The sequence below is a fragment of the Eublepharis macularius genome, chromosome 4, assembly GCF_028583425.1.
Source record: "Eublepharis macularius isolate TG4126 chromosome 4, MPM_Emac_v1.0, whole genome shotgun sequence".
Taxonomy (NCBI): Eukaryota; Metazoa; Chordata; class Lepidosauria; order Squamata; family Eublepharidae; genus Eublepharis; species Eublepharis macularius.
Genome location: NC_072793.1, coordinates 186,764,451 through 186,790,972, shown reverse-complemented (window position 1 = coordinate 186,790,972; position 26,522 = coordinate 186,764,451). Strand labels below are relative to the sequence as shown.

Here is a 26,522-nt window from a genome sequence, read left to right as displayed (position 1 = left end):
GCTTTGACTAAAAGTGTCCGGGATGGCCAACAGGTAGAAGTGGGTGAGGGCTGCATTCTCTGACTCCAGGAGCAGTGTGTGGGAAAGGTTAGCGTTTTAGGTAGGCAGCCATGTTGTTCTGCAGTAGGTCTGCAGGATTTTCATCCAGTGGCGCCTGAGAGACCAACAGGAGTGTCAGCGTATACACTTTAGAGAGTCAAAGCTCCCTTCTCGTTGGTCTCTAAGGTGCCACTGGACTCTGTTCCAATGGTTAGAGTGTTGACTACAAGCAGGGAGAGCCAGGTTCGAATCCCTACTCTGCCACGGAGGCTCACTTGGTGATTTGGGGCAAGTTAATCTAGGCCTAGCCTACCTGACAGGGTTGTTGTGAGGATAAAACAGAGGATGGAGAATGGTGGAAGCCAATCACGGTCCCCACTGGGGAGAAAAGCAGGACAGAGGGGGTTTGCCTCACCCCCACCAGCAAAAAAAGGGAGAAAAATGCCCCAAGGCCCCTCGGAACACGATGGCTGTCAATTATGAACAGATCAGACTAACGAAGCTGCCCTAAATGAGTGAAGCGGTGGAGTTGGAGCCGGCCACTTCAGGCGCAGGGAGGGAAATGGCACTCTTCGATTTACCCCCTGCACATACACCCCCCCTCCCCCCCCCCCATTTCCCTCTCTTTGGCTCTCCTCTGAAAACACATCTTACCAAAAGAGACAAGTTGCTGCTGCTTCTGCCTGGAGACTGATGACGCTGCCTCAGCGTGGATTCTCATTGGTGCTCCTCTGGGCCTCTCCCCAGGACAGAAGAAGAGGCAAAAGTGCTTTTCGCTCCCCTGCAGGGAACAGACAAGGTTTCTCCCCAGGGCTGGACGGGGTTTTTCTGTGGGGCAGCCATGGGGCCTGGCCTGATCCTGCTGGAGGCGCTGCTGGTGCTGATGGGGCTATCCCTGGTCCCTGGGGCAGAGAGGAGGCTCAAGACCCCCGGTGAGTGGAGCTCTTGGGGGGGGGAGATGGGAGGGGGCTTGCAGAGAGAGGACCCCTCCCCTCGCCACCCCCTTCTCCTGAGGCTGGGGAGGGGTCTGTGACCACCACCACCACCCCTGATGCCCTCCCAGGTCTATGAGACAGGTCACCTTGTCCGGGAGTTGCCAAACCCCAGAAACTGAAAATGTTGAAGCCATGGGGGGGGGGGGTTGTCCCCCCCATTTCTGTTATTATTTTTACTTTCCCACCAAAACGAAACTTCTTTTAACGATTGAACAACAAAAATACATCATTTATAGCTTAGGATATAAAATTTGGATTTTTAATGGAATTTAAAAGTAGAAATATCTTCATTTTGTGTAAGAAAAATTGCAAGCACTCCCAATAGGAGGAGAGTAGGGAACTCTTGCACCCATTGCCACCACAGCAGATTGATCTTTAATTTTTGCTGTTGGAGAAGTAAAAATTGAAGACAGAAAAGAAATTTTGTAATAAAGAAAAGAGAACATATTATTTGGACAGAAACTCTCTCACGGAATGACAGGCAGAAGGAAGCACAGCCAACGTGTCTGGATATTGACTTTATGAAAACACTGAACTCGTGAATAATTTATCATTAAACCCATTACTACATTTTAAAAAATCTTTAAAATATTATATATCTACCGTAAAAGGGCTTTTTTCAGTGCTCCAAGTCAGACTTTTTCATGCTAAATATCTGGAATGAGCGAAATCCTTTGTAAGACCAGGTTTTTCTCCCTCGAAAAGAGAAAATATTTCATAGGATCTTCTTTTCAGTTTCTTCCCAATTTTTTCATCAAAAAACCGGGGGAAGGGCCTCAGAAAAAATGAGGGATCCCCCATTTCCCCCCCTCTAGACCCCCATATCTCTAGGAGGAAGGGGGCCTAGGAAGGAGAGCCAGTGTGTGGCATAACAACAACATTCGATTTATAGACCGCCCTTCAGGACAACTTAACACCCACTCAGAGCAGTTTACAAAGTAAGTCATTATTATCCCCACAACAAAACGCCCTGTGAGGTGGGTGCGGCTGAGAGAGCTGCGACTGACCCAAGGTCACCCAGCTGGCTTCAAGCGGAGCAGCGGGGAATCAAACTTGGCTCTCCAGATTAGAGTCCTGCGCTCTTAACTGCTACACCAAACTGGCTCTGGAAGAGCTTGGGGTGGGGTGGGGGGCAACAGAGACCAAGGGGTTTGATACTTTCCTACACCTCCCCAAATGCTGCCGGTAGATGAGGACAGAGAAAAATCCAACAGGTCAAGCACCTCTGTGAATCTTGATGCTTGCAAATGGTTGTTCTGTTACAGGCAGGGGAGCATCTGCAGAGAGAAGCAGTGTGGGGGTGTGGGGGGCAAATTGATCTCCAGGGGGCTGGGGGGATGCAGAGAAGCCAGGGATGTCCCCCCCCCCCACCGCTGCTCTTCTTTATCCCCACCCGCCTTGCCTGAGCTCCTTCCACTTGTAGGGGCTTTCATGTGATTTCTGGAAGGGGCTTATGATTGGAGACCCCCCCATCTCATGCCCTGAATGGAGGCCATGAACGCGTGCAGAGGGGCCGGACCCCTTCCTCATTCCGCTCCCTGCGTTCTCTGCTGCTTCTGTGGCACTCATTCTGCCCTGGGAGGACTTGCAGAGGGAGGCAGTTGGCCCCGGGAACCAGAACCCCGAGTCCCAGCATGGGGTAGGAGCTGGAATGCTGGGCCAGGTTCTGGGAGACCCAGGTTCACCTCCCCCCCCCCCCTGCCAAATGAATCATTTGGATTTCAACCTTCTCTGAATTACATCTGTCAAGAAGAAAAAGAAAGAAAAATAACTATGAATTACAAAGACTTACCTTGACTAGACTTACCTTTATACTCCAGAGGTCTCCTTGAGTGGGACTCATGGTCATTGGATTGAATTTTTGTTATTTATGTGTACAAGATAGTCAACAGAAAGTGTTATTGTTGTTAAGGTGTACATTACCCACTGTATAGATCCAGAGGAGTTAGCCGTGTTAGTCTGTAGTAGCAAAATCAAAAAGAGTCCAGTAGCACCTTTAAGACTAACCAGCTTTATTGTAGCATAAGCTTTCGAGAATCACAGTGCTCTTTGTCAGATGCATGGAGGGCAAAAAGAAACTGGTCAGATATAGAGGAGGAGAGGGGAGGGAGGAGTAGATGCAAACAGCTCCTTCTGATATGGAGATCAGTTTGCTTCTGTTAAGGAAGTCAGTTATTTCTGATAATGAGATAACCATTCATAGTCCCTATTCAGTCCCAGCCTAAGTCAAATTTACATATGAATTCCAATTCAGCAGCCTCCCGTTGGATTTTGTTTTTGAAAGGTTTCTGTTGAACCACAGTGACCTTTAAGTCTTTGATGGAATGTCCTGGTAGATTGAAGTGTTCTCCCTCTGGTTTCTGGATGTTGCCATTTTTTTAAAAATAATTTTTATAGGGTGAGTTAACATACAAATTAATTAATATACATTCTATTACCCCACCTATTCCTGTTTCCTCCACCCACTCCCTCGCCCCTTTTCTTGTTAGACTTCCAACAGCTTTCCAACCCATTATCTAATTATATCTATTATTCTAGCTAATACATTATCTAAAAAAAAGAATATTATTTTTACACTATTAACTTATTTTTACTTTCCAAATATTATTTCCATTGGTAAAGACAACCTACCTCCCCCTTTAATAATTGTCCAATGACCACACTTTCCCCCTTATGTCCCATTTCTTTTCCAAATATCTTTTAAATTTCCCCCAGTCAATAACAAATTCTTCTGAATCTTGTTCTCCTATTTTCCTTGTCAATTTGTCCATCTCTGCCATGTACAGCAATTTCTGTATCCAATCTTCTATTGTCAGTATCTCTTGTGTCTTCCATAATTGTGCATATAACATCCTTGCTGCAGTTATCATATACAACATTAGCGTTCTATCTTGGGTCGCAAAATCTTCTAAACCTATACATAGCAATAACAACTCTGGGTTTTTACTCACTTTTTTCTGTAATATATCTGAGATAACATCAACAATATTCCCCCAAAATTGTTTAGCTTTTTCACAAGACCACCACATATGATAGAATTGTCAGACTGTGGCTAGATAATGTCCTTCTTACAGGTTCTCCTTTATAAGCAAACAAGAGTCCATTGTTTGAATAAGGAAACTTTACTGCAGAAATGGTTCATTATAGTCCACTGTCCTGAATAGGAGATTCAGGATGGTACAAGAGCATTGTTACCAATGAAGGGCAAAGCATGAGGTACAAAGTAACAGTTCCCAGCTGAACCAGCCTCCCCCCACAGTTCTCAAAACAACAGCTCTCAGACTTGGGAAGCGGGACTCTCTCAAGGCCGATCTTGGGTGGAACGTTGTTAGACAAAACAATCTCTTTTGGTGAGAAGTCTGCTTGGGAACTGGTGCACCTGCAGAGAAAGCACTTGGACACTAGAAGCATTAGAAAATGGAGTCAGTACAGCTCATATACACACTGAACCTGACAAGAATGACCCTTCATGTTTTTTACATTTCCAACACTTATCTGACATTTTGCTATTCCCAAAGTCTAATTTCTTTGGTGTTAAATACCATCTATATATCATTTTATACACATTCTCCCTTATATTAGTACATGTTGATATCTTTAATGTATTTCTCCACAAATGCTCCCATGCTTGCATTGTAGGGGAGTGCAAGGGCACAGTGGTTTGGCTTTTCCGATTCGGGTATAGCCGAATCGAGAAGCCGGTTCGGGAACAGCTATATCTGAATCGGCAAGCCGATTCGGGTATAGCGATTCGGGGATCGATTTGGCTTGATTCGGGGGTTCTGGTAAGCTTTTCAATGGGGAAAAAGCCTCCTCAGGCTTCTCTGAAGCCTCTCCAGGCTTCTCTTAGCATTTGCCATGCTAAGTATACAAAGCAAGAACTGAGCCTGGGAGATAGGGTTGCCAGGTCCAGGTTGGGAAATTCCTGGAGATTTGGGGTGGAGCCTGGAGAGGGTGGGGTTTGGGAGGGGCCTCAGTGGGCTACAATGCCATAGAGTTCATCCTTCAAAGCAGCCCTTTTCTCCAGGGGAACTGATCTCTTTAGCCTGGAGATCAGTTGTAATTCCAGGAGATCTCCAGCTACCACCTGGAGGCTGGCAACCCTACTGAAAGACCCCCTCCCGTGCCTCTGCAGTGGCTCTTCTGGACCCCCAAAGAGGCCCAAGCCAGCCCCTCCTGGGCTCTTCCTCTGGGCCTTGGAAAGAGCCTCCAAATTTTCCAGTGGCTTCTTGTCTCTTGTGCTGCTGGTCATGGCCCCTCCCACAGCTGGGGGGTCCCCAATGGCTGCACCCCCCCCACAGGGGGACTACTTGTGCCAAAGGAGTCCTGAGGGAAGAAGTCCCCCTGGAGACACACAAAGTGGCCTGAACTGACCAGTGGAAGTTCTACCCATCTGGGGCTGCAGAGACTCTTCTCCACCACAAGGCCAAGGGCGGAGCCTGAGACCTTCAGCACGCCCAGAGGGGCTTCCTCCACCACAATCTGGGAGAGCCAGGTTCGAATCTCTGCTTTGCCACAGAGGCTCAGTTGGTGATCTTGGGTGTGTCTCTCTTGGCCTGGCCTAACTGACAAGGTTGTTGTGAAGATAAAGCAGAGGCGGGAGAATGATGTCACCTGCCTTGGGTCACCATTAAGGAGAACAGTGGAGGGTATGGGTTCCCTCCCACCCCGCCAGCGAAAGAGAAAGATGCCCCAAGGCTGCTCTCAGTCATAAACAGATTGGACCACCTGAGCTTCCCCAATGGAACCAAGGGGGGTGGGGGAGAAGCCCCATGGCAAAGGCGGCCTGCCTGGGAGAAGGAATGGGGGGGGGAGGGAAATGAACCCTTAAAATTACCCCCTCTGTGTACGTGCGCACACACATGCACTTTTTCCTCTTTCCCCCTCCCCAAATTTTATTGTCGATTCCTAACATTTACAACATATCACATTGACATTTCATTTGAATTACAATTTATCAGAGAACAAATTACAGATAATAGGTCATATCAATCGTTGTTGTGGATTTTCCGGGCTGTATCATGAGATCTCTGTCTTTTGGTGCTACACCTCTGAAGATGCCAGCCACAGCTGCTGGCGAAACGTCAGGAACTACAATGCCAAGACCACGGCAATACAGCCCGGAAAACCCCCAACAACCATCGTTCTCTGGCCGTGAAAGCCTTTGACAAAATAGGTCATATCACCAGAGCCAATTAAAATACCAAGTTTAAGCTAGCACAACAAATTGCAAATGAGAGAAATGAGCAATAATATTCTATTAATGATGTCAGTATGTCTTTTTTGAATATTATGAGCAAAAAAACCAATCTTCACCAAGTGGAGCAGATGCTAGCTCTTCTACCCAGAGACCGATGACACAGCAAGAGAATGAATTCTCATTGGTGCTCTTTTGTGTCTGGGCACCACCCACTCCCCAGGGCTGAAGAGGCAAAAGTCCTTCTCCCTCCCCTGCAAACAGACTTGAGTCTCCCCCTAGGGCTGGAAGGGGCTTTCTGGGGGGCAGCCATGGGGCCTGGCCTGGCCCTGATACTTTTGCTGCATCTGATGGTACTGCTGGGTCCCTCCCTGGTCAGTGGGACAGAAAGGAGGCTCAAGACCCCTGGTGAGTGGAGCTCTGGGGGGGGGGAACGGGAGGGGGCTTTAGAGAGACAGGACCCACATCTGCACAATGGGAGGGAGGAAATGGGGGGGCTTTGAAACCTCCCCCCATTACCCTGTCAGGTATTTTGGAGAGAGATCACTTTATCCAGGAATTGCTAGCCCACAAAACACTTTGCATAGGAGGGGGGCAGAGCTGTAACATTTCCAGAAATGTTGAAGCCATGGGGGATGGCAGGGTGGAGGGGAGACTGGGTGTGTGTGTGTCTCTCTGTGTGGAAAAAACTCAGAATATTTGCAGAAAATTGAAATATATGCAACTTACTTTCCTATCAAACCTAAAGGTTTTTTTCCTGATTCAGCAACATAAAATGCATCATTTATAGCTTAGGTATCATATAACAATGTTCTATTTGGCATCTTTATGAAATTTAAAAGTATGTGTCTTCATTTCTGCCCTGTTGATAGAATATAAGTTCTTAGTCGCTGCCTGGCAGCTATGCCCTCCCCACCTTTCAATGGGGTTCAGCTGACCCTGGTAGACTCAGTTATGTGCCTTGGGAAGCAAGTAAATGCAGCTGCAAAAAGAAGCATCACAATTATGGACAAATAGAATCAAAAAGAAACAAGCATGTTTGATGTAGTGGCTAGGACTGGCAGGACTCTAATCTGGAGAGTTAGTCACAGCTCTCTCAGAGCACTCTCAGCCCCACCCACCTCACAGGGTATTTTGTTGCAGGGATAATAACAACACACTTTGTAAGCCACTCTTAGTAGGCATGAAGTTGTCCTGAACGGCAGTATATGTCAAATGTTATTATTATTAATAATAATTAATTTCATTTATAGCCCTCTATTCTCATACAGACTCTAGGAGAATTACAAAATAAGAGGGAAAAACAATTCAACAGAGCTACCCACCTGAAACTAAAGAAACTTTATGAGAGGAGGACTGTGTTTTTCAGTTATAATCAGGGCTTTTTTTCAGCGGGAACGCGGTGGAACAGAGTTCTGGCACCTCTTGAAAATGGTCACATGGCCGATGGCTCCACCTCCTGATCTCCAGGCAGAGGGGAGTTGAGATCGCTCTCCACACCACTCCAGAGGGCAATCTAAACTCCCCTCTGTCTGGAGATCAGAAGGCAAGGCCATCGGCCATGTGACCATTTTCACTGAGGGCAATTTAAACTTTAAAAAACTCCCCCCCTTGTTGCAGCTGAGCCAAAGTGACATCATTGCATGGTCCCGGAAGCGTGTGCGCACTTTGCGCATGCACGTGTGGTACCAGGGTTGTGCATGTGCTGGCAACCTACTGAGTTCCACCACCTCTTTTCCCAGAAAAAAAGCCTTGGTTGTAAATGAAGATTTTGGTCCATAAGTGGAAAGTGGAGCCCTTTTGCACTCTGACAGAAAACCAAGTGGAAGGGCTGGGGGAGGGGGGAACGGTCAGTGGGTCAGGATTAGCCTGGCATGTAGAAGGCTCCAGGTTCGATCCCTGGCAGCTTCTTCAGTTAAAATAAGTGGGCAGGAGGGGATGGAGAAAAGCTCTCTCCAACTGAGGCCCCGAAGAGAGAGCCCCGGGTGGTCCGAGGAGAGAGATGGGGCTTGGTCCATTGGTGCCGCAGGCAGGGCGCAGGCTGTCCATTGGCAGCTTCTGATTTAGGGTTCAGGCTTAGGAGACCCTGCCTTCCTGGCCCTTTTTTAAAGAGGTAGGATTAGGGGGCGGGAGTAGGTGGGAACGGACCTCACGAGGGGCAGAGAATTCCTGGGCAATCCGAGGTATGTGGTTCTCCCTTCTTCACTCTGTCCTTGCAACAACAACCTTGTGAGGTAGGCTAGGTTGATGGAATGTGACTAGCCGAAGTCCACCAGTGAGCACAGAGGGTGGAATGGGGAAGTCATTTTGCATGGCATACGGATGGGGGAGGGGGTGCTTTGGACCCTCTAAGAGAAGCCATCTCCCTCCCCGCACCAAGGTTGTGACTGTCTTCCTGAAGGACCCTCTCTGCCCGTATGTTCCTATGTGCCAACTACAGTCTTTAGGCTACACATCTGTAGGCAGTTCCCCCCCTGGAAACTTCTTCTTTCTTAATCTTGCAAATTGCCTGGATGCATGAATGTCCCAGCCACTGATTGCTATGTGATCGGCCTTGAGTCTCACTGAGAAAGGCAGACTATAAATGATGTTAAGAAGTAAAACGCCTGGAGATTTGTGGGCAGGGTGAAGTTGGGAGGGGGGGCACCCCATGCCACAGAGTGCCCCCTCCGAGGCGGCCCTTTTCTCTGGGCAAGACCAGGTCTGCTGGAAAGCAGTTCTCATTCCAGGAGATCTGCAGGCTGCACCTGGAGGTTGGCACCCTGGCCCAAAGGGGTGGCTTAGGCGGGAGCCGAATCGGCATGGGGCGTCCTGGGGGCCCGGAGGGGGGGTCTAGGCAGGGCCCTCTCCCCTCCACCCTTCTGCGGGAGGGGGTGGGGGGCTCCTCCTCCTCCTCCTCGTCCACCAGTGCAGCGGAGGGCGAGGGGGCCGGGCCGGGCGGGGGTCCTCAGCCGCAGCTGCTCCCGCTTCCCCGCCCGCGGCGCCCCTCCGCTTCTCCTGGGGCTGGGCGCGTCGTGCCAACCCCGCCTCGCCTCGCCCGCAGCCGCCCGTTTCCTGGCCCAGCGCAAGCCCGAGTGCCGCCACGCCAACGGGACTCGGGGCGAGGTGCGCTACCTCTTCCGCGACTTCTACGACCGGCAGGAGATCGCGCGCTTCGACAGCCGCGGCGGGCTCTACCAGGCCGTCTCCCCGCTCTGCCTGGCCGACGAGCGCGACTACAACCGCGACCCCCAGGCCCTGGAGTACGCGCGGGCCTCCGTGGAGAGCTACTGCCGCCACAACTGCGAGGTGGCCACGGCGAGCCAGATGGTCGGCAGGAAAGGTGAGCCGGGCGCGGCGGGGAGGAGGGGTGCGGGGCGGGGCTCTTGCCTCCTCCCCACGAGGGGCCGCCGGGGCAGAAGGGGGGGGCGGGCACCGCGGGCCCTGGAGGGCGGCGCAGGGGGGAGGCCGGGCGGGCGAGGGGGCCCTTGGCCCGGGGTGCCCGAGATCGCGCCCGCGCCCTCAAGCTCCGGCCCAGCAGGCCCAGGCAGAGAGAGGCCTGCAACTGGCACACATTGTCGAGGGGGGGGGGGGACTCGCCCCTGTTTTTTTCCGGGGGGGGCGAACCCTGGAAACGACAGCATCGTGTCGCAGTGTTGCGGGCCTCCTTCGATCTCAGTGGGAAAGGTGGGAAACAAACAAACGTGTAGATCCAGAGGATCTACTTTCCCCCAATGCCATACTGCATTTCCCTAACATGTAACATTGTACTTCTCAGCATGTTTATGGAATTAAAAACTAGAAATAGCTTCATTTTCAGTAAGAAGAATTGCAAGTATACTCTGAACATGAAAAAGCGTTGCAAACTGCTGCGCCTTATACTGTGAGGGCGCTCAGATCTTTAACTCTTGCAATCTGAGACAGGAAAAAATAAAAGGTGAAAGTAGAACACAAACTCTGCAGTAAACAAACTCTAGTAAAGAAACAAAAGTGTATTATTTGGACAGAGACTCTCCTACAGTCAGAGGCTCTAGGAAGAAGAAGCCAGGGTAGTTGGAGGGCAAGAGCCCCTGCTGGGAGGCTAGAAACCGATCTCCAGGGGTCGGGGTCTAGGGTAGCGGGAAAGACCCTTCTAGACTTGGAATCCTGTGGAGGCCCCAAACGCCACGTCTGGGGAGCCAGGAAAGTGGGAGTGCCTCTCTCTGGATTCTTCTGGACCTCTTTTTTTTTTAAAAAAAAATCATAGAATTAAAAGCTCAATAAAAAGGGCAGAAAGCAAAAATAAAAAAGATAGTAAAAAACTTACTAGAAGAGGAAGAAAAAAACAATTTCCTAAAATAAAAAACAAGAATACATATTTCATTTCCAGTTTTTGCTACAACTTATCTTTTTAAACAAACATCATACTTAAAATTTAATCTCTTCAAAATTTTCTTTTCCACTACTGCCTTCCTTCTATTTGTTTTTTCCCAGATTCATCTTCTCAAAAATCAAAGCCACAAATCACCAAATCATTTTTCCTTGTTTCACGCAGAAAGTCAATAAGGGGATTCCAGTTAGCCAAAAAAGTAGAGAATGTTTTATCTCTGATCAAAACTGTTAAGTTTAGCCATCTCTGCTTACTCCATCATTTTCATAATCCAATCTTCATTTGACGGCAAGTCTGTCCTTTCCCCATTTTTGCGCATATAAAAGCCTAGCTTTTCTTCACGCACCCAGTGAAACCGCTGGCAGATCTGATCCAGGGATTGGAACTGTGCCGCCAATACACGACTGACACCCAGCAGCACTGCTCATCTTTGATCTCTGTATGCAGATTTGACTTAATTTATTAGAATTCTTACCCGGCCTCCCTGCAGGTGGGCTTAGGGCAGGTCACAACATTGATAATGCCATCATAATATTAAAATAACAATAGCCAATAATAAAAAATAAGCAGCCACAGTAGAAAAGTTAAAAACCACGCCTCCAGCGGTGGCATTGTGATGTTCACAGACAACACCCCCCCCTGATCGTGGTCGTGATGGTAGGGCAGGCAGATTACCAAAGTATTGGACGAAACAGGAGGACCGATCTGTGTTTACATTTCTGCAGCCCGTGCCCTATTATTGCGTTATCTATGGGATGTCCAAGCTGTTGACTGTGGCTTGGGCAAGAAAGGGGGCCTGTAAGTAATGTAAATCAATAAAACATAAATGGATGAAGCCCAGTAGATGGAATCCAGTCAAGACTGGATCATGGACAATCAGGGTGGCACCCCATCTCTCAGAGGTGGGGGCAGAGCCATAGTGGGCACATTTTTGTTTACTTTGGTTCCCAATGTCACTCTTGAGGAAAAAAACCTGTATTCTTGTCAAAGATTCTGTTTCACCTCTACTGGATTCTTGCCAATGCTACGTCCTTGTAAGCTTGTATTTATTTACCCCATGGCATTGTTTATGGAAATGCCCTTGAAATTGACTGTACTAATCACTCACTGTGTAATCTGCCTTGAGTCTCAGTGAGAAAGGTGGGATAAAGGGCCAAGTCCTCTTGTGGATCGAAAACTGGCTAATTAATAGGAAACAGAGAGTGAGTATAAACGGGCACTTCTCACAGTGGAGGGTGGTGAGCAGTGGGGTGCCACAGGGGTCGGTATTGGGTCCAATGCTTTTTAACTTGTTTATTAATGATTTGGAATTGGGATTAAGCAGTGAAGTGGCTAAATTTGCAGATGACACGAAATTGTTCAGGGTGGTGAAAGCCAGAGAGGATTGTGAGGCGCTCCAAAGGGATCTGTCAAGGCTAGAAGAGTGGGCATCCATGTGGCAAATGAGGTTCAATGTAGCCAAGTGCAAAGTAATGCACATTGGAACCAAAAATCCAAAATATAAATACAAGTTGATGGGGTCTGAACTGGCGGAGACTGACCAAGAGAGAGATCTTGGAGTCATGATAGATAACTCACTAAAAATGTCAGCACAGTGTGCGACTGCCATAAAAAAAGCTAATGCTATGCTAGGGGTTATTAGGAAAGGGATTGAAAACAAATCAGCCGGTATCATAATGCCTCTGTATAAATCGATGGTGAGGCCTCATTTGGAGTACTGTGTACAGTTCTGGTCACCACACCTTAAAAAAGATATCATAGCACTGGAAAAAGTACAGAGAAGGGCAACTAAAATGATTAAAGGGTTGGAACACTTTCCCTATGAGGAAAGATTGAGGCGCTTGGGGCTCTTTAGCCTGGAGAAAAGACGACTGAGGGGAGACATGATAGAGGTTTACAAGATAATGCACGGGTTAGAGAAGGTAGAGAAAGATGTGTTTTTCTCCCTTTCTCACAATACAAGAACTCGTGGGCACTCTATGAAATTATTGAGCAGTCGGGTTAGAACAGATAGAAGAAAATACTACTTTACACAAAGGGTGATAAACACATGGAATTCGTTGCCACAGGAGGTGGTGGCAGCTACAAGCATTGCCAGCTTCAAGAGGGGACTGGACAAATATATGGAGCAGAGGTCCATCAGTGGCTATTAGCCACAGGAGATAGATGGTATTCTCTTTGTGGGGAGGTGGTGCTCTGTTGTCTTGGTGCTGGAAGGAAGGCAGTGGGAGGGCTTCTGGTGTCCTGGCCTCACTGACAGTCCTTTAGATGGCACTGGATTTCTAGCCACTGTGTGTGACAGAATGTTGGACTGGATGGGCCACTGGCCTGATCCAACATGGCTTTGCTTATGTTCTTATGTAAAGGTGGACTATAAATAATGACATAAATAAATATTTATTCGTGTAGTCTACCTTTCTCACTGAGATTCAAGGACACACTGTGAGTGCAAATACAATATAATCGACAGCCAGGACATTCACTGAGCAAAGGTCAAAATTAACTACAGTTATGACATTCAGGGAAAGAGATCCGATATGGCTTCCCTGAGCCTATTCTGATAGTGCCTTATCAGACTTATCGGATATAGTTTGTCAGAACTACAGGTCCTCTCCACCTCTGGTCCTTTCCATTTTCTCAGCACCTTCCAGCCTATATTGAGATGACAAAGTCCCCATTTGCAGGATGTGATTGCAGACACTTCTGGGGGGCCCTCGTATGTACAGGGCACGGTTCTTTGTGGTTAGTTTCAGGTGAAATTGATTTTCTAGTGTCAGGGTCACTGGGAATCTCTGTGGGAAAGACCTCAGCATCTCAGATCATCTGCTGAAAAAAGGCCGACTCGCTTTGATCTGTACAGGTTCACTTTCAGAAGTGAGTTGACAGTGACACTGGGCCCTTCCACAGTTTGTGTGTCCTTCTTTGAACATCTCAGATCTCCGCAGGCCCTCTGGCAATTCAGACCGCCCCAGATGCCACACTTTCCTGCCCCAGTTGACACAAGTCCCTGGCTATTGTGGCAAGCACATGCCTGTGGAACCATTGCGCATAAAAGGCAAGCAGATCGCGCCTCTTCACTGTTTCCACTGAATCCTGCACTTGTCAGAGTATTTTAGGATTTCTTTCAGCCCCCAGAGCCCCTTTTCTACATACAAAAGGGTAAAATGAAAAATATCCATGACAAACATTTATGTGACCAGCAGATGGCGACGCAGGATAACTTTTCAAAATCTTTTAAAAACTCTTATCAGGTCTGCTCAAGCCTGTTAATGATTTCACAGTTAGAGACTCTTTCCTAGTCTTGGATGTCACATTTTTATTTTAAAAAAACCACCTGTAACTTTGACTTCAGCACTGCTCTCCGTTCTAGTCTTTTGACTGGTCAAGGGCTGCCAGCCTGAGCCCCCCAGACGCCCCGCTCTTTTCCAGGCAGTCTTAACAGGGACTGTCCTCATGCAACGTGACTCCAGGCTGAGGCCTGGGAAACTTGGACTGGGGGGGCGGAAAAGGTGCTCTCTGCAAAGAGAAGAGGCCAGAACCGAGGGCAGTCCAGGGGAGTCTCTTCTGCTCTGGCCAGGCCTCACCTGGACCCCCGTGCCCTCTTCTGGGCTCTGCATTTGAAGAGGGACAACAACAAGCCAGAGCCCTTCCAGAGGAGGTGGGCCAGGCTGGGGAGGGGTCTGGAAGCCCAGCTGGGAGGGGGAAGATGGGAAGGGCCTGGCCTGTTTCCCCTGGGGAGGAGAGGGCTAAGAGGGGAGGGGGCTGGTGTCCCCCTGAAGGAGAGGGAGAGTCCTTGTCCTCTTTTGCTGTGGAGGCTCAGAACTGACAGCCCAAAGGGAGCAGGTTTCAGCCCCGTATCAGGAGAAGGTGTCTAACCATCAGAGCTCTTCAGGGCTGGAGCAGCCTGCCTGGGGAGGAGGGAGGGGGCTCTCCTTCCCTGGGGCTCTTGAGGCAGCGGCTGAGCCCCCACCTGTCCGAGATGCTGTATTCCTTCATTGGGGGGGGGGTTGTTGGTAGTTGTAGCAGCAACGAGATATGATGATGATGATGATAAGTTTGCAGAGTAGCAGGGTTTGATAATAGCACAGCAGAAATAAGACAGACTTCTGTGATTCTAGCTCTATAAAAATACTTTACTACATAATCGGGTAAAAAGGGTACATTTGACAGGAAAAACAACATCTTGATAGTCTCAATTAGGTCCTTGATGCAGAGGAGTTAGCCGTGTTAGTCTGTGGTAGCAAAATCAAAAAGAGTCCAGTAGCACCTTTAAGACTAACCAATTTTATTGTACCATAAGCTTTCGAGAATCACAGTTCTCTTCGTCAGATGCATGGTAGGTCCTAGAGAGAGGTCCTAGAGAGAGAGAAGCTTGGCCTGCATGGTCTAGTGAAGTAGTAGAAGTGTTGTAGCAGACTGCTGAACAAAGAGCAATAAAACCTCAGTCTATGTCGCTAGCTAATTGCCCCCCAATAAACTGGCTCATCCAATAGACAATCCCTCATCAAGACTAAAGACTCCCTCTTTCTCTGGTGGGAACTTCTCTCGAGGCCTAAGTGGTCCTACGCTAACCAGCTCTCTGACTAAACAAACGGAGCCACAGTTTAACTCTTTCACGACTGAGCGTAGGACACTTGCACAGATTCCAACAGGTTTCCAACTCGGTGACCTCCAAGGCGTCTTAACGTATCCCCCTCCCCACTTCAGTGCCTTGCAAACTGACCCAGCTTCTCCTTTGGATGGCGTTCTGTGAGGGTCTCTTGCCCGGGAAGGGGCAGCCCCGTGGCTCCGGAGAGACGGGCACATCTTTGTTCCAGCGGCAGCGGTTGTGGACTGGAGGCCAACAGGTCTCAGAAGCTCCGGGGGGGGGGGGCTCCGCTTTGCTTTTCTCCATCTTCGAAAAGGTCCTTTTGAGTCCCCTCCCCCTCCTTGCACAAGTCAGGGGTCCTTTGGGAAGACCCTGCAGGTATCTCAGGGGAGGGGTCGCAACCCCGAGACTCTCATCTCCCATCCCTGAGGGCTCCCCTGGCGGTGTGTTTGTGAAGCTCCTCGGCCTCCTGGGTTCCTTTGAGTGGGTGTACCTCTTGGCAAGCAATACTGGACTCAGGCAGGTAAAATATATTATTGGAGTTTATTAAAGAAAGAGCCCAGGAGCGTATGCAAGGCAGGAGCCGCTCTCAAAGGCATTCGGGCAAGGCATGAAAACAAATGACAGCTTGCTGGTCTAAACGATGTCCTGACTGGCAAAAATGCTCTTGGCTGCCTGGCCAGAAACATTCTCTGCGTTGCTTCCAAAGCTGGAGGGTCTGACCAAAGCTGTAGCAGAGAGTCCCTCCGTGGGAGCTTCCTCCGGGCATCCGGGCAGGGGGGCATGGGGCTGAGGAGCTCCCCCCCCTTGAAGACCGCCAGCGATGGCTGAAGGCAGAACGGCTTGGTGGCTGGACACGAAAGAGATCACTTGCCTAGAGGGAAAAGAGAGGCTTCGTGGGATCCAGGCCGGGGGGGGGATCTGCCCACTCCTTGGAACCCCTCAGGGCCCAGTCCCTGAACTGGGTGTGGAGGTTTAGGGGGTGCAGCGAGGGGGGATCTCAAGGCCAGGCTGCAGCCTGCCCCGAGGCCACGCTCACCGCAAGGCAGCCCGGGCGCAGTTAGTCGGCAAGGCTCGGCATATTGCAGCCCTCGGGCCCAGCAGGGAGTGTGCAGGGCTGGAGGCCTGAACCAAAGATTCAGACGTGACACTTTACATGAGGTAGTCAAAGGCCTGCCTGCAAAGAGGGGGTTGTTACCTCTGAGGCACCCCCAGGGCCTTTTTGGTGGTGGGGGAGCCCTGAGCAAGGCCCTCTTCTCTCAGCCCGAGGCCCCCAGTCTTTGATGGAAGAGGCTTTGCAGTCCAATCAACATTTTTGAGTGACTTCCCCCCAAAGGCAGTCCTGGGAGAAGAGGACTGGTCCTTTGGTGGAGCAGAGTTGTTTGTGGATTTGAACCTGGGGCTCCCCAGTCTGACACTCTAATGGCTGAAGAGGAAACCTGTTGGCAGCTATGAGGCACGGTAGGGAATTAGAACCTCCATGTGCCGAGGCAGTCTACTCTGAGCACCAAGTGCCGGGCACAAGCGAGGGGAGATAAGATCTCCTTCCTGTGAGACTCCCAGAGGCAAAAGCAAAACAGCAACAAAAGGGACAGACCTTCAACCAGGAGCCAAAGGACCATTCAGGGACCCCCTTGGATTGTCCAGCTGCACACTTCCACACCTGCCTTCAGCCGCAGCCATTGCGAGTTCTCTCTCCCCTGCCAAACGGGGGTCCAGAGAGACTTCGAACTGGCCCAGCAGGTGAACTCTGGGAGCCTTCCGGTTGATTGTCATCCAACAGAGAATACAGGACAGGCTGGGTGTGGGCCTGATCCTGCAATGCAATTCTTACGAGTTTGAGAAGCCAGAAGGAACTGCGGCAGGGGGAGGGAGGTGCGTTTGTGTGTCTACAGATTTGTGCCAGGACTGGAAGGTGATTCAGTGGAGCATCGGCTGTCCTGGGTGGGGGGTGGGAGAGGCCAGGGGATGGAGTCACACTACAAATGTATCTGCTCTGGATGTGTTAGTGTCTCCCTCTTCTCCACCCGTCTGTGCTTTTCTGGTTCTCTTGCACCTCTGAAATCCCCCCTTCTTTCCCTCCCCTCCAGTTCAGCCCCTGGTGAAGATCTCCCCCACCAAGGCCGAGCCCCTGTCCCACCACACCCTCCTGATCTGCACCGCGACGGGTTATTATCCCTCAGAAATTAAAATCAAGTGGCTGAAGAACGGGCAGGAGCAGACGGAGGGGGTGGGGTACGCGGAGGAGCTCCAGAACGGAGACTGGACCTTCCAGAACCAGGTGATGCTGGAGACGGTACCTGAGCAGGGAGACGTCTACGTCTGCCAGGTGGAGCACTGGAGCCGGGAGGAGCCGATCACTGTGCATTGGGGTGAGAAACTCAAGGGCTTCCCCCCCTTCTCCCCTTTTTCCACTGAGACACAACTGCACAAAGTGGGCGGGAGTTCCAGGGACCTGTGTCAGCTTTGACCTGCTCAAGGTGCAGGGAGGCCATCTCACAAGCCCCCTTTTCCAAGACCGAGAAGAATCCCTCTCTGGTGTGGGGGGGAGACCTTGCCGGCACGTAGCACATGGGTCAGGTTCATCATTAAACATCTGTGGGCTCAAAGGCCGAGTCTGGCCCTGATCCGCCCTCTCACGCGGAGCTCCTTCTCTTTCCACAGAGCCACAGACCTCGGACTCTGCCAAGAGCAAAGTGTGGACGGGGGTCGTGGGGGCCGTGCTGGGGGTGGTCTTTGTGGCCGTGGGACTCGCCCTCTACCTGAAGAGCGGGAAAGGTAATAGGGAAGGGGCTGGATGGGGGAAGGGACTTGAGGAAACGGAGGCGGGGGCACAGTCTCCCCTCCTGCCCAGGAATCTGCCCAGAATTGGACCATCCGGACAGGGAGAAATGTGGTCTCCCCGGCTCACACAGCTCTCGCTTCTCCGTGGTGCCTCTTCTCAGAGCCAGTTTTGGGAGCCGCCATTTGTAGCCAGGAAGACGGCCCCAAATGGTCTAGGAGTCCCCTAAATATTTTAAATTTTTCAGCTGTTTGGGCCACAGGCAAAACCACACAAGAGGGCAAGCAAGATGATCAAGGGGTTGGCGGAAAAGCTGAAGAGTCTGAGACGTTCATTTTAGAAAAGAGAGGCGTAAGGGGGGGAACGTGGCAGAGGTTTATCAAATCACGCACGGGGAGAACTTTTCTCTCTCACCCAATGCGAGAGCTGGAGGGTGTCTGATGAAGCGGAGGGGGAGTAGATTCAGGATGGGCAAAAGGAAATAATTTATTTATGTCATTTATAGTCCGCCTGTCTCAGCCCCTCAGCTTGAGGAAAAGGAGCCCAAGGAAGAGGCCAACTGAGGATGCATTTGGCATTTGCTGGCACAAGGAGGGCAGGGCATCTAGGCAGGAAGGCGGGCAGCAGGAGGGCCTAGAGGGCTGATTGGCTTGGAAGGGGGGAAGGCTTGGAGAGAAACAGGGGAGGGCAGAGGGCAAGGGACAGTCAGGCACAGCAGGGAGGGCCCTGGGAGGGGAAGGCAGAGTCGCTGCCCTCGTCCTTCAGGGCTGGAGTACCTCACTCCTGCGTCCAGTCCTGGTGGCCGCAGCTTGCTCCTGATCCCGGCTGGGTTAAGACAAGGGAGGGCCTTGCCTCCTGCTCTGTGTCCGATCCCCGCCAGGTGAAGGCGCAAGCTGGGCATTGCCACCTGCTCCTGATCCCAAATGGGTTCAGGCACAGACAGCTTCAAGAGGGGAGTGGATCAACATACGGAGCAGAGGTCCATCAGTGGCTCTTAGCCACAAGGTCTAGATGGAACTCTCTGTCCAGGGCAGTGAGGCTCCGTATTCTTGGTGTTTGGGGGGAGCAATCAGAGAGAGGGCTTCTAGTGTCCCTTCCCCACTGGCAGACCTCCTGAGGACACTTGGGTTTTTGGCCACTGTGCGACACAGAGTGTTGGACTGGATGGGCCATTGGCCTGATCCAACAGGGCTTCTCTTATTGGTGGGCAAAGCCACCTGCTCTGCTTCTGATCTCAACAGGGCGAAGGGGGAGTGGACACTGCCACCTTCTCCGCTCCTAGTAACAGCTGTGTTAATGTAGGAGGGGAAATTCCACCTGCTCCACTCCTAATACCAGCTGGGTGAAGGTGGGAGGTGGGCATTGCCAAGACCACAGCAATACAGCCCGGAAAACCCACAACAACCATCACTTAACCTGGTACTTCATCAGGAAAACTGTCCCTTTTGTGCAGTGATGGAACTAGTTTTGTATCTGCTTGCACGCACCCTGATAGCCATCAACCAGAGTACTTGAATCCTTTGTTACTCCCAGGAACCGACCATTAGACTCTTTGCCCTAACTGCCAGGAGAACTCTCCTCTTCCTTAGGGCACATTTTATCTATAAAGGTAGGGTCCTGGCCCCATTCAAATCGTGCAAACTTCCTGGCTTCTCCCTTAGGGTCACCTCCCTGAGTCTCTCTTCGTTCACGCTTGCTTGCTTTCCTGGATCCACAAGCGCTGTTCCACACCTCTCTGGGCTGACGACGCAGGACGTTTGAAGCTTCTCTCCTACGGACTGGACCCTTCTTCAGGATAGGTAGATATGATTACTCCCTCTTGCTCTATTCCCACGCTTCTGGCTATCATTTCCTAGGACTCTCTGTGTGTGTGTGGTTATTTCCCCCAGTAATTGGTGTGTATGTGCATGAAGTTCTGTACCTTAAAATAAAAGTTTTATTGATTGATTTGAAGCACCAGACTCGCTTGGCTTATTGGGATTGGGACCCCGTAGACACAGGTGATTCGATTCCAGTTACTGCCTCTCGTACAGCCGTCTTCCTTGCCAGCTAATTCCCCTCCATAAATCATATTTATGCAAGGAGACCACTTCAGGTAACAACATTCACCCTCCCGCCACTTTGGGCACCCCTGAGTCACAGTGAGGGCCCCCCCATCTTTGGGCCTTCCGGTCCAAGGTCCCTGGCAGCCACAGGCAGGACTCACATCGGCCTCCGGCGTAAGTTGGCCTCGCCCATCTGCCGGCTCTTGAGGATGAGGACGGTGCCCACGACGATGCCCACGATGCCCCCGGCCAGGCCCAGGCCACACACCACGTTCTCCCCAGTCTCTGGGAGGGGCTCAGCTATGTTGGCATCTGAAAGGGGAAAGTGGGTTAGCGGAAGCAGAGGGAAGGGCCAGTTCCTGCACCTCCTCTATGATTTCTTTCCTTGGGATTCTGGGTCTTCCAGGGGCATCTCTAAGAGGTCTCCCCCCACCCCACCCCTACCTGAAGACCCCCTTCATGGGGGAAGCTCAAGAGCAGTGGTCCCAGCGCTAACTCCCAACAGGGCCAGTCTTTAGGCCAGCTGCACCCCCCTCTTGCACTGGTGTCTTCAGGCCTGCATGTCTCACGCTTTCGTAGGAACTGCCTACTTCAAGACAAGGGGAATAAATTTGGGCAGGATCCGGCCAAGGGGCACCAGGAGAGGAAGATTAAAGGAGGACAAGCACGGAGGTGCCGCTTCAGCTCTTAAACTTCTGCCTGCTGGGAAGGTGTTAAAGGCCCAGGAAAGAATGTGGCAATGGGGGGGGCTGAGGGGGGAGACGAGCCCAACAAAGGCCAGGTCTGCTTAACTCAGCATGGAGTGGGGGGGGGGCAGGGATGGCCCCTGTGGCTCCCGAGAGGGTCTTGTGGGAGACTGTCTAAAATCCCCCCTGCAAAGTCCAAGATCACAAGCCAGGGAAAGGCCACAGGCACACCTCATCCCTTGATGTCAACTGATGTCAACACCTCATCCCTTGATGTCTCTCCCGACTGGATATGTGGTTACCTTCAGACTTTCACAGGTGGGCTTGTCCCTGAACAGGATTGATGTTGCAGTGGTCCAGTGAGGACTCCCCGTATGGCAACTAGCCTTGAGTCCCCCGCCTTCCTTATTACACTCCTTGGTGAGGGGCTGGGCCAGTGCTCCCCCCCTCCCGGCAGTAGTAGATGTCCTCGGCGTTCCCGCTAATGTGAGCACGTGAGCAATTGCTCACAGATTCTGACTCCTCCTCTCAGCAGTAGCTCACAGGTATTCACTCTCAGGTGGCTCCACCCTCCCACTCAGTCGGTGCCAGCAGGTGGGTCCAATAGGGATGGAGCAGGGATGGAGCCTTGTCCCGCTTCTATCCTTCCTTTTCTGCTGTGGCTGGCTTAGCCCCCAGAGCAGAGCCAGAGAGCAGAGCCAGCCAGAGCGCAACCAGTTGCCACCAGCTCTCTAGCTGGGGAACAGAGCACAGCTGAGTGACGGGGCCCAGCCTCATTCTGTCATGAGTCTTTCAAGTGCAGATTCATTATGTGGAAAAAGAAAATGTGGGAATGATTCTCAGGTTGATTTCCATACATATCTGAAGTCAGCACTGACTCACAAAAGCTCATCTTGAAATAAATGTGCTAGTCTTTAAGGTGCCACTGGGTGTTGCAGCAACAGACTAACACAGCTACCCTTTTACAATCAGCATGAACATATATCCATTTTTATACAGAAGAATACTGCTTTTTGTGGCCCATTCACCTAATGGGACTAGATGGTCTTGGGACAACTGGTTTTTATTATTAATTTGTTTTGATCGTAATCAAATTGTATTACATGGTTTTTGTTTTTGGATTTTACAGAGGCTAGAAATCAATGAGTTATATGTTATAACGAATTCATTCCTACGTAAATCAATGAGTTACTACGTAAATCCCACCTACCTGCTGTAATCTTGTTGGAATAGAGAAGACTAACACGTGCCCAGGATGGGATGCAGTCCCTAACACATGTTCTCAGATATATTTATATTTGTATATCAAATAGTTGGGAAGGAGAAGTATTAATAATTTTACCTGCAGAGTAATTTAGTTTGATATTTAGAATCCATATTTGAATGACTTCCAAGTGAGAAACAATACAAATTAGTTTGGAGTTAATGCTTGTATGTTTGTAGACTGAATTTTTTTTTTAAAGGAGACGTGCTCAAAACTATAATGAAATTTGTTGTTTTGGCTCACAAAATAGATGTTTAGCTCACAACACTGCACAGTTTAGAGGGAACACTGCTTGGCGTGTGGGATGAAGGGCAGGCAGGAGAGCCTGCGGAAGGCGTTGTCCGTCCTGGGGTAGAAGTCCGTCTCCTCCATGCCGGCCACCACCTCCTGCCCGTTCTTCAGCCAGGTGAGGCGTATCTCCGGAGTTAGAACTGTCCACCACCACCAGACAGATGAGCGTGTTGGATTCCCCCAGCGCCACTGGCCTCTTGGGCACACCATCGCCCTTGGGGGCACTGGGGAGGGGCAGAGAGAAAAGAGTTTGTTCCTGCAGATCCCACCTGCTGTTTGAGGGAATGTAAGGGGATCAAGTTCAGTGCATGGGGGCGACAGGCACCCTCTTCCGGGGAGTCTCTCTCAGAAGACTGGAATTGGGTTCCCTGCACTGAGCTCCTTTGGGGCGGAGGGAGGGAGTTTTTGTCTGCCCGTGTCCTCTCTCCACCCCGGGTCCCTTGGTACTGTTCTGGGTGCAGTCGGAGCAGGGCATGAGGATGTTGAGGTTGGATCAGAGGATGCTGATGTTGCCCTGGGCACCCTCGGCCTGGAAGCTGGAGGCCTCCTGGAACTGGGGCAGCCGCCAGACGGTGTCCTTGTGCTCCAGGCCCACGTGGAGGATCCCACGGCTATGGAAGGTGAACATGAACTCCGAGGCCAGGCTCTGCTGCACCAAGGCCACCTCGACAGCCCCCTCTCCACTGCCCCCTGGGAGGGAAGGAGGGCGAGGGGAAGAGCATCGGCTGGAGAGAGCCTGGAAGACCCTCCATTGTCACATGGGCAAGACCTGGGAGAATGGAGATTCGGGGCCAAGCCTCTAAGCAGCGGGAACGACCCCCCTGAATGCTTCTGAGGCAAGGCTGAGAAAACACACCTGCTGCCCCCCCCCACCTGGCATCCTTGGTCCTGCAGGGATCCCAGTTGGTTCTGCTCTCCAGACTGGGAGAATTTGCACCTGAGTCTCAGGTCTGAGTGAAAGAGAGAGCAGTCCCCCACCACACAGACACAGCAGGTGGGGGGTTTGGGGGATGTCGGGTGTGGGGGGCTATGGGGCCTGGGAGCCTGGGGGAAGGGGCTGAACTGGCAAGGGCAGTGCCCCCCCCCCCGCTGTCATTCACCAGCCAGATCTTTGATTCTCCTTCCCATTGAACCAAAATCAAAAAGAGTCCAGTAGCACCTTTAAGACTAACCAACTTTATTGTAGCATAAGCTTTCGAGAATCTGGTCAGATATATAGGTGGAGAGGGGGGGGGGAGTAGATGCAATCAGTAGCTTCTGATAATGGGATCAGTTTGCTTCTGTTAAGGAAATCAGTTACTTCTGATAATGAGATAACCATTCATAGTCTCTATTCAATCCCAGCCTGAGTCAAATTTGCATATGAATTCCAATTCAGCAGCCTCCCGTTGGATTTTGTTTTTGAAAGGTTTCTGTTGAACTACAGCAGCGACCTTTAAGTCTTTGGTGGAATGTCCTGGTAGATTGAAGTGTTCTCCCACTGGTTTTTGGACGTTTCCATTTCTAATGTCAGATTTGTGTCCATTTATTCTTTTGCGCAGAGGTTGGCTGGTTTGTCCAATGTGCAGAGCAGGTGGACATTGTTGGCACGTGAGGGCATATAAAGTTGGTTAGTCTTAAAGGTGCTACTGGACTCTTTTTGCTTTTGCTACTACAGACTAACGCAGCTAACTCCTCTGCATCTATTCCTATTGAACCAAATGCAAAAAGACTTAGGGTGAAACACCTTCGTCCTCGGAGCTACTGAGGATGGAGAGGGAGGGGGAAGACGACCCTCCTGGCTCTTTTAGCAGAGTCCCTGCATCCAGGCGACCCGCCTGCTCCACTGAGAGTGAGGACCCCCCCCCCCCCCGCAGTCATTCAGAACAGAGAACCTGGTCCCTGCCCCGAGCACTTGACTTTGCTTCTCTTTTAGGGGAGGTCGATGGCAGGTTTCTTTTGCTCTCCTCTGCTTAGCATTTATTGGAATAGCGAGGGAAAATTTTGAGGAAAAATTCCAGTTTGCAAAGGTGAAAAATTCCTCTTCCAGGCTCCCCCTGTGCCCCCCCTCCAGCACTTTGCAGGGACGAGGGAAAGTGGCCACCACAGGCACCCCACCAAGCCCCCCATCCCTACTGCTATCTCAGAGGATGGAGATGTGTCCATGTGCCCAGTGCGGAGTGCCAGGGGGCAATGGAGGCAGCGGGGTCCTGGCCCTGGCCCCAGATGGGTGCGGAGGCGAGCAGGGCCAAGACAGCCAATGAGGAAAGGCCTGGGTGCTGACCTGGTTGTTGCCAGGTAGAAGAGCTCCAGAATTCAGTCCCAACTGTCAGATGGATGGAGGGAACTCCCAGCCACTGGGGCCTAAAAGGCAAAAGCTCCCAGCCCTGCCCAAGGCAGAAAGGCTGAGGGGAGAAAGGGAAGACGCTCCAGATTCTTGAAGCCTCCTCTGCCTGCGCTGTCCATCCATGAACTTCCTCCGGCATGCCCTCTGGGCTTTGCACAGACTTCTTGCACTGCTGGTCAGGGCCCCGACCACAGCTGGGGGTTCCTGATGGCTGCATCTCCCCCCCCCCCACACACACAAAGAAGTCCCCCTGGAAACATGGGAAGCAGCCTCCTGCCTGGTCTGGCCAGTGGAGCTCTGGCCAGCTGGGGCTCCGCAGGGCCTTTCCCACCTGCCTGGCGTTGCCAAGGATAACGCTGGAGACCTTCAGTGTGCCCAGTGAGGGCTCCTCCCCCGCCCCTCCAGAGGGGCCCCCTGAGTCCTGAGGAGGCCAGCTGTCACAGGGCCTGGATCCGTGCCCCAGTGGCTGCTGCTGTGCCCCCTGCCCTGACCCTGCAGAAGGGGGCCAGGGGGAGTCTGCTCGGCCAGAACATATCCCCCCCCTTGTGCTAAGCATCCGGATGACCGATCAAAGCGCTCTGCCTCCTAACCCCCAAGCCTTTGTTGATATGAGGATGGTTGGTGGGCCCGGAGGGTGGCGGGATCTCTCACTTGGTACCAGGTTGCTGAATTTTATTTTATTTACTTTACATTATTGACAGCCCAACCCTCCCCCCGAGACTCAAGGCAGATTTTACAGTGTAAGTCGATACGGTCAATGGCTGGGATCATTCTATGAACAACACAATAGAGTCTGCATTGCGGAAATCTGAAAACAAGCAGCCCATTCAGAGCTGAACCCACGCTGGAACAAAGCGCATACAATTATACATATGAAATTATGTGGAAGCTACTCAGTAGGTATGCAGTAGTATAGTCTATAGTCCCTGTCCCTTTTCAGCACCGTTTCCTTTCAGCACAGCCCTATTAATTCTGTAAAGAAAAAGCCCTTCTGAATTATCCAGTTTTGCAGTTTGCAGAAAGCCAAAAGAGTGAGAGCAGCAGAAAGACACAGGCGTCCTCTGGCCCTTCCAGTTGTCCCATAGGGGACACCGTCTTCTCCAGGAGCCCTTCGCAGGCTCTTTGGCCCAGCACCTGCCCAACCTGTTAAGGTGGGCTCTGTGGCCCAGCCCCTACCTGAATTCTGGATTCAGCCTGAGGGACACGAAGACATCTTTCCTGGAAGCGCCTCTGCCTCTTCCTGCTCTTCCTCCTCTGGGCAGAGGAAGTCTCCAAGGGGAGACCCTAGTGTGGTGCATCTGCATAGTCTAGCTTTGACTAAAAGTGTCCAGGGATGGCCATCAGGTAGAAGTGGGCGAGGGCTGCATTCTCTGACTCCAGGAGCAGCGTGTGGGAAAGGCTAGCGTTTCAGGTAGGCAGCCATGTTGTTCTGCAGTAGGTCCGCAGGAGTTTCATCCAGTGGCGCCTGAAAGACCAACAGGAGTGTCAGCGTATACACTTTAGAGAGTCAAAGCTCCCTTCTCGTTGGTCTCTAAGGTGCCACTGGACTCCGTTCCAATGGTTAGAGCGTTGACTACAAGCAGGGAGAGCCAGGTTCGAATCCCTGCTCTGCCACGGAGGCTCACTTGGTGATTTGGGGCAAGTTAATCTAGGCCTAGCCTACCTGACGGGGTTGTTGTGAGGATAAAACAGAGGGTGGAGAATGGTGGAAGCCAATCATGGTCACCGCTGGGGAGGAAAGCAGGACAGAGGGGGTTTGCCTCACCCCCACCAGCAAAAAAAGGGAGAAAAATGCCCCAAGGCCCCTCGGAACACGATGGCTGTCAATTATGAACAGATCAGACTAATGAAGCTGCCCTAAATGAATGAAGCGGTGGAGTTGGAGCCGGCCACGTCAGGCGCAGGGAGGGAAATGGCACTCTTCGATTTACCCCCTGCACATACACCCCCCCCTCCCCCCC

General features: G+C 51.2%; 1 protein-coding gene across 1 annotated transcript; it reads left to right on the top strand.

Moving 5' to 3' along the window:
- The first annotated feature begins 22 nt into the window (after nt 1–22).
- Nucleotides 23–23,176, top strand: LOC129328043 (H-2 class II histocompatibility antigen, E-S beta chain-like). The gene is made up of 7 exons (XM_054976781.1): nt 23–33; nt 787–971; nt 6,514–6,639; nt 9,275–9,553; nt 17,258–17,539; nt 17,832–17,955; nt 23,098–23,176. The coding sequence occupies exons 1-7, from the start codon at nt 23–25 to the stop codon at nt 23,174–23,176; spliced, it is 1,086 nt and encodes a 361-aa protein (XP_054832756.1).
- The last annotated feature ends 3,346 nt before the right edge of the window (nt 23,177–26,522 follow it).